Source organism: Mus caroli, chromosome 1 (assembly GCF_900094665.2).
Source record: "Mus caroli chromosome 1, CAROLI_EIJ_v1.1, whole genome shotgun sequence".
Taxonomy (NCBI): domain Eukaryota; kingdom Metazoa; phylum Chordata; class Mammalia; order Rodentia; family Muridae; genus Mus; species Mus caroli.
The window spans coordinates 128,244,272-128,252,184 of record NC_034570.1 but is presented as its reverse complement, the minus strand read 5'-3'; the positions used below and the strand labels follow the sequence as shown (position 1 = coordinate 128,252,184).

Here is a 7,913-nt window from a genome sequence, read left to right as displayed (position 1 = left end):
AGTTGGTACCCTTTAGCTAACTAAAGCTAAAAGGTGGAAGGTGGGAAAAGGGAATTAACTAGTATTTTGTAACCATTTTTAATAATTTCTTATTTTCCAAACACTGCTTTTATAACAGAAGTGTTTTACACTTGCACAATATTAATTACTTTATTATACATGGAAGCCTGTGGTAGGCTGATTACACAATGAGACTGCAAACAACCAGTGGGACTTTTCTGACGTCAGAAGAGTTCATAAGACTAAACACCACCAAAAGTACATAAAAACTCATCAGCATAAACATCAAAGTACATTAAAAAATATAATCAGGAAAAAATACAATTGCTAAAAAGTGGTTTAGAGCAGAGCCACTGCCTATCAGTAGCTTCAAATGGCAATTAGCGTTCCTAGCAAGTTTTTGATGACAAGATCCCTGTACAATACTGACTAATACACCCCTTCAAAATGTACATTAAAGGCTGCAATTTCACAAAGAGTTCTGATGTCATTACTGAATACACACTCTTATCTGTTACACAAGCTCTGCCACCAGGTAGGATGACGACCCTTTAACATCTATCTATAGCTTGTACGTGGAAATCGGTATTGGGTTTGTTAACAAAATAAAAAGAAAAGAAAGGTCAGGGATGTTTACCCTATTGTTTAGTATTTGAATGTCTTACGACATATAAAATGCATAATCAATTATCTTCTAGATGATAAATCACTCTAAAATTGAAACTATCAAGACAGGGAGAAGGAACAAGAAGGCCCAAAACTTTAAGAAGAAGAAATACCAAACCTAGACGTGAAGGTGGTGAGTAATAGCTTAAACAAGAGAATGTTTTAGGCCATGAATAATGCACACCCCAAATTTCAATAGACTATGTGAATTGAACTTACTTTCTAATACTGAAACCAACCAACCACTTGGGTTTTTAACTTTAACACTGTACTAGAGAAGACATTCACAGAATCACTTAATGGAATTACAGCCTTGTTACAGGTGGATAAAGAGGATGGTTTTTTCCTCTTTCTTTTATTAAAGCTATCATTCCAGGCTTTGATCAAAGATCTAAGAATATTTGTTCTACCAATCTGGAATGAATCTGGGTTTGGAAGTGTGGAGTACATTGAAAAGCTGCAACAAAATATAGGTAGCCAACAATCTCAGAATTTTGGATCAGCCCAGACAGAGATAGCACTTGAAATGTTTTCGATCCCTTACTTAAATGATGAAATGCATATTCTATCAGCCCAGAAAGAGCGATCTGAAATGTTTAAGATCCCTTCACTTAAACAATGAAATGTGTATCATACTATTTGTAAATTGGATATTCCATTACGGTGATAACGTACAGAATTCCCATGCGTTATTACACTTTCCTGAGAGTAAAGCAATTAGAATAACCTTAATCCTAGCAACAAAGTTTCTTTTTTTTTCCTTTTTTCTTTTCTTTTTTTTTTCTGTACTTTTTTTGTTTTTTTATTTTTTTTGTTTTTGCATTTAAAACTTTTGGGCTATTCCCTGACAATCTATACATGTAAATTTGATTGCTAAACATTGTCACTTTGAATGTCAAACTATTTTTAATCTATTGATTTTGATTAAAAATCATAATACAAACAGAGCTAAAATCACACTAACAAAATAAACTAAATATGAAAAGTTGCATTGAAAGGGCATTACATTATTCTTAATAGGATCGTGTAGAAACATTCCAATGGCAGTGTTCTCAAAATAAAACAAAATTACATTAGACTCCCAGCCTGGTCACTCTCGAGACCTTACCTGTAACTCTGGCTGGTGGGTGTCTTTACTCTTGTACTACATGGCTCACTTACATCAGACATCATATTTGTATACCCTGAGAAATCTGACACTGAAGTCCTTACTCTATGGTCCACTTCTCCATTAGAGTTAGTGATAAAGGTCATTGGCACCCTGCTGCCCGACTTAAACTGAGAACCGAATGCTTGTGCAAAGTTCTCAATCTGGTACGTTGTTCTAGGCTCTATGTCTTTCTGAGGATCAATCTGGCTAGCTAACTCCTGAGATGGAATCTGAAAGCTCGTTGAGGACTCTAAATTTTTCTGTTGTTCCTTCTGGCTAGTCAATTTCTGAGATGAGGACTGGAAGGCTGATGATGTCTCTAAGTTCTTCTGAGAATCTATCAGATCATCCAGCTCCTGGGAAGGTGTCAACTGCTGATGTGTAGCATCCAAAGCAGATAAATAAAGACCTGGTTGAGATCCAAACAACATCCCAAAAGGAGGCTTTGGCAACGAAGATGGCAGCACTGAGGTAACAGATTGGCCAAAACCACACTCCAAAGGAGATGTAGTGTATATCTGTTTTTCTGGAAACAAAGTGTGGTTGTGGAGAGGTGAAGACAAGCTGACAAACTGGAAACCGTGTCCAAGAGTAAAACCTGCATTAGTGGATTTTTCAAAAGCCTGTTGGAGGTATTTGGAGTATTCTTGCAACATGCTTGTTTTATCATTTGAAGGTGTTTGGGTGCCTGGGCTCAAATTTTCTTCTTGAACCAATTCAGAGTGTTCTCCTGAGGTGTGTAAATCCACTCGTGGTTCTGTTAAATTGAAAGGATCCTCCTTCTGTGTTTCTGATTTGCCAGAGTACTGATCCAAAATACTTTGTAAAACCTCATCAGGAATTCCAGACTTGTCGTGACAAGACTTAATTTCAGCATTTAGAGCTGAGGAGTCAATAAGTGACAATGGCGCCTCATTGTCCAAAACACTGACCCCTGCAGACTGAATGACTGACTGCTGGGAGACCATGTGTCCTACATTGATAGAAAAGGCACTGTTGCTGCTGGCAGTTGGTAGGTATCTTCTCTTCTTTGAAAACTGCATGGCATCATCATAATTACTACTTATCGGGCCTTGCTTGCCACTTGTACTTTGGAGAAGACTAATGGGCTCCACACTATTATTCGATACGATGCCAAGTGAGCCACCTGGTTTACCAGACAAGGATTTCTGCCCAACTACTTCTGGTAACGGTGACACAAAATTAAGGTAGCTTTTATCTGCATTCTTTCTGCTTCCTTTCTTAAAGATCAATTTTGGCACCCTTTTCTGCAGTTCATCTATTCCAGTGCCAATTATGCTCCCACTGGTAGACACAGTAGGCATTTCTACTGAATAACTCTGCATGTTTATATTGTTTGACATTTGTGATTCATTTGTTTTGCCAGTCTTGTGTTCCTTATTTTCAATAGCTATGCTTTTCGACTTCGACTTTCTCCTTGAAGAACTTGTATTTCCCTGAGACAACACAGCCAGGTTACCCATACTGTTATGGTTTGATGACCCAGGTTCTGCACTAGCGGCTCCTTTTGCTATGGCTTCACCACATGTGCGCCTGTGCTTCAACAATCTGTCAGTCCTTGAAAAATACTGTTGGCAAGTGTCACACTTGTATGGCTTTTCTCCACTATGTGTCCTCTTGTGTCTCTCCATATGGTACTTCTGAATAAACTTCATGCTGCACTGATCGCACCCAAAGGGTTTTTCTCTGCTGTGAATTTTCTCGTGTCTCTGCAGTAGGTATTTCTGGATGAAACCCATACTACACTGGCTGCACTGGAAAGGCCTTTCGCCTGTGTGGATGAGGACATGTCTCCGCAGGTGGTAGGAGCTCCTGAAAGCAGCACTACAGTGATCACAGATATGAGGTTTCTGACTTGGGGACAGGACGGCACCTTCTCCCTCTCCAACCAAAGGTTTGGAAGATGCACTTGGCTTCCTCTTGGCTTTGATTCCCTGAGATTCTGGCTTTGGCCTCTTTGCCTTTTTGACGTTAGCGTCCTGCTTTGGCTCCTGGTTGCCGTGCTCATCAGTCCTGCTACCGCTGCTCAGTAATACATCACGGTGGTGCTGGGCCGGTTGCTGCTGGGCATGCTGGTGGAGAATACTGAGGTCTTGGATGACGCCGTGGCTCCCCGCTTCCCCTCCTCCTAGGCCTGGTGATCGCTCTTCAGCCCCAGTGAACAGCCCCCCATAGTGGTGGTGGTGATGGTGGTGGTGGGACGACTGCTCCTCGGGATCCGCAGGTTTCTCCTGCTTGATGCTCACCAAGGACTGCAGGAATCCCCAGGAGGTCCTCTGCGAAGGGAAGGCCGCGGCTGACGCCGCCGGCTCCTTCTTGAAAGTCATGTCCGGGGCTGGCGGAGGGGGGGGCTCAGCGGCCGGGGCTGCGGAGGTAGAGGAGGATAACACGCACTGCGGGGGAGGGGCGGCCGTCCCCGCCGGCCGGGTGAAGCTGGTGACCGGGGGAAGCCGGTGGTTGAACATAACCATACTCTGGGGGAAGGTGGGCTCCATCTCTGCTCTCCTGCTGCCGCCGCTGGCGCTGCCGGAGCTGCCGCTGGAGCCGCTACCACCGCTACTGCCGGGACCGCCGCCGCCGCTAAGGAACCCGCTGCCGATTTTCATACCCCGGAGGAGGCCTGGCTGCGGAGAGGAGGGAGAGGAGGGAAGAGGGGGAACGGCGGTAGGGCTGGGCCCCGGGCCGGGACCACCGCAGCGTTTGGGACCCGCCGCGCCGCCGCCCAGCCCGCACCGCGCCCGGCTCCCGTCCGCAGCCCCGCCGCCTCCGGCCCGGCGCGCTCGACCCCGCGGCCTTTCTGGCCGCCCCCGCGCCCGCCCCGGCCCGCCGGCCACACTTACGGGTTCCGCCGCCGCCGCAGCCGCCGTCGCCTCCAGTTAATAAAAATAACGCCGTCCTCTCCACAATGGAATTAAAAGCCTCCCCGCTTCTGCGCAGCCGCGGCGCGGTGTCTGCCGGGAAGTCCTCGACCGGACCAGAGGGGCGCTCGGCGAGCCCCGTGCGCCTGCGCCTCAGTTTCCGCCTGGCTAGCCTGTCAATCAAGCGGGCGGTTGGGCGGAGCTGCTGGGGGCTAGGTGGGAGGGGCGGGGACTTGGAGGCCGACAGCGGAGGGTCTTCCGCAGCGAGGGGATGTGATTGGTGGCCCTGCTGAGGGGCAGACAGTGGCTGAGGGTTTCTAGGGAGAAGGCGCTCCGGAGGTGGAGCCCAAGGGGCGGGAAGTCCGGGGACGCCAGGAGAGCGTGTTGCAGCGTGGCGTGGGAGCTGCAGAGGAAGGGGTTGGGGAAGGTGGAGACACTGAAAACTGAACATTGGCATTTGGTTCACTTTAGTGTTTGCAATCCAAGTATTGAATCAAAATCAAAAACCAAGAAAAGGATTCCTTAAGGTACTTGTGATTCTGCCCGAAAGCTTTAAACTCGTAACGGTATTGATTACAGATAGCTTTTACTCCTTTTCAGAATGGAGACAGCAATAACGCTTGTCTTTGCCTTTATTGAAGGAGCCTCTGAGACTGCCATAGAGGAGGGACCGCTGCAGAAAATTGTCTCGTTGCCAGCCTACCTGAAGGCTACGCAAAGGGAAACCACGTGTAGTCCCAGGTGCAGCTGTCCTGTAAAACACGCCCACACACACTTCATCATCAGATGGTATTTAAATGCCACGTACTTTCTCAGTTGTCTGAATTTGCTTATCACGTTGGATACTAACTAGCCTCAACGATGGCTGGCCATCGTTCTTGTTTAAAATCTCTGTTAGGGTACATACCCCACTCTCCCCAACCCTCCAGTATACCTAGAAACTTGAAAAGTTGTTCCTTATTCAGTTGGGGGAAATTAGATAATATCTTGAAATTAAAAGTTCTATCGACAAAAGCAAATAGATATTTATTTAGTGCCTAATAATGTATAAAAGGCATTCACAGTGAACATGCAAAAATCTAAACCAGCAACTTTCCTAGGCGTATTTATATACCACAGACTTTTTAATAAAAAGATCTGGAGAACAGTTATTTACATAGTGTGCTTTCTTAAAGAAATCACACGTCCATATTCTCATAGTGTTTCTTGAGATGACTTCTTGTAATAATTTCCCTGAGAAATTTTGCAATTAAAACCATAGCGATGTATTGTTTACCAACACAGGCCTCTCTGAGCCTGCCCAGAAACCTTAAAACTGCATTTTATGAATAGTTTCATGAGGCATTGTACCTTCCTAACCCCATGCAACTACAGTTAAATTATTTCCTGAAACTATCAGGTATAACTAAGCATTGTACACTGAAAATTCAAAAACTTCAGACAGTAATAAAATATTAGTCAGTGCCAGTGAGAAATGAGGCTGTCCCTGTACTCAGGACGTCCATGTTTAATGGTAAAGCTGGGCTGCACATAAGCCAGCCCAAGCATGAAGGGCAGTGGGACACTCATATGAAAGCCAACTTTGTTCTACAGTTATCAAGATAAGAAACCTGTCATTTCTCTCATTCACGCTGTCAGCCTTGAGCTACTCCAAGCAGACTTACCTCTAGGTTGTATACCCCATATATCAGGAAGATGAAGAGACCCTGTAAAATAAAACGGAGGGGGAAAGCTGTTAGCGCTAATCATTCCGCCAGTGGAAATGCTCGAAATAAACTTTCCCGGGAACAGACAAAAGAAGACACACTTCATCAACGTCCATTTCTTTTCCCGTTTTTCACCATTAGAAGTCGTACCTTGAGCATTTAAATGATAACACACCAGCACATCACTTGTACTGGTTGTGCTATTCAATTCTTTGGTGTTAGAAAATAGAAATAGTATCCTAACTACATGGAATCATAATTAGGAGGTGGCTAGATGATGAAACACTTAATATTTCTAAACTCCGTTTGGGGCAGCAACTTCAGTATATCTTATTATCTTTGAAGTTATAAAATTAGGAAATAATTGAAAGATTAAACACTACAGGTTACTGACATATAGTTCAATGATACTGTGGTTGCCTACTGTGGATAAAGCTTGAACCCCAGTACCAGGAAAACCAACCAACCTCCTTTAAACCCTCAAAACTAAAGAGATAAACTTAGGTAATAGGGGCTGCGGACATAGCTCAGCATTTGTTTTTCTTGCATAAGATCAGGGTTCAATTCCCAACACCCACCTAGGGGATCCTGCAGGCATGAACATGAGACACATACATGGATGTGGGCAAAAATTCATATACATAAAGTAAATCTTCAAATCTGATTTGAAACAGAGTCTCACTATATACCCAACTCATAACCTTCCTTTCTCTGCCTTCCAAGTACTGAAATCACAGGCTAAGCCCCACACCCAGCAGTCTGAATATTTTTAAAAACACTTAATTTTAAAAAAGATGTCTGTCTGAGACAAGATCTCTCTTTCCCTTAGACCAGGTTGTCCTAGAATTCACAGAGACCCACCTGCCCTCCTAAGTGCTGGGATTAAAGGTATAGACTACCAACACCAGGCGAGATTCTTTTGTAAACTTTATTTTATGTGCATGATTGTTTTTGCCTTCCTGTATGTATGTGTACCGTGTGCATTTCTGGTGCCAAGGAGGTCAGAAGAGGGTATCCTAGCCCTTGGAAGTGGAGTTCCAGACATTTTCAAACCAGTGAGTGCTGGGATTTGACCCAAGTCCTTTGAAGAGTAGACAGTACTCTTAACTGTTGAGCCATCTCTCGGACTGGAGATTTTGTGTATTGTACTTAGCATTCACAAGGCTCTGGATTTGAGTCTTGAGACTTGCAAAATAAAATAAAATAAAATAAAGCATGGTGCCAGAGACCTTTTGTTGCACATGGGAAGCCATAGATTTAGTTCACAGGACCAGTGAAAATAAGAAAAAAAATTGTAAAATACAAAATATACTTCTTTTAAGATTTATTTATCTGTTTTATGTAAATACGTGCTCAATCTGCATGTACGTCTACATGTAGAGAAAAGGGCATCAGATCCCATTACAGATGGCTGTGAGCCTCCATGTGGTTGCTGGGAATTGAACTCAGGACTGGAAGAGCAGCCAGTGCTCTAAACGGCTGAGCCATCCATCTCTCCAGCCATAAATTGCA

General features: G+C 44.2%; 1 protein-coding gene across 2 annotated transcripts; it reads right to left on the bottom strand.

Annotated features, from left to right (window-relative positions):
- Positions 1 to 593: 593 nt before the first annotated feature.
- Positions 594 to 4,828, bottom strand: Znf281 (zinc finger protein 281). Of its 2 annotated transcripts, none has more exons than XM_029478948.1 (2): positions 4,678 to 4,828; positions 594 to 4,461 (listed from the first exon to the last, which is right to left on the bottom strand). In XM_029478948.1, exon 2 carries the CDS (start codon positions 4,441 to 4,443, stop codon positions 1,771 to 1,773), a length of 2,673 nt encoding a protein of 890 aa, XP_029334808.1. In that variant the 5' UTR covers positions 4,444 to 4,461; positions 4,678 to 4,828; the 3' UTR covers positions 594 to 1,770. The 2 variants fall into 2 exon arrangements, with proteins under 2 accessions (XP_029334808.1, XP_021025418.1); XM_021169759.2 differs by having other exon boundaries at positions 594 to 4,457; positions 4,678 to 4,822.
- Positions 4,829 to 7,913: the final 3,085 nt, after the last annotated feature.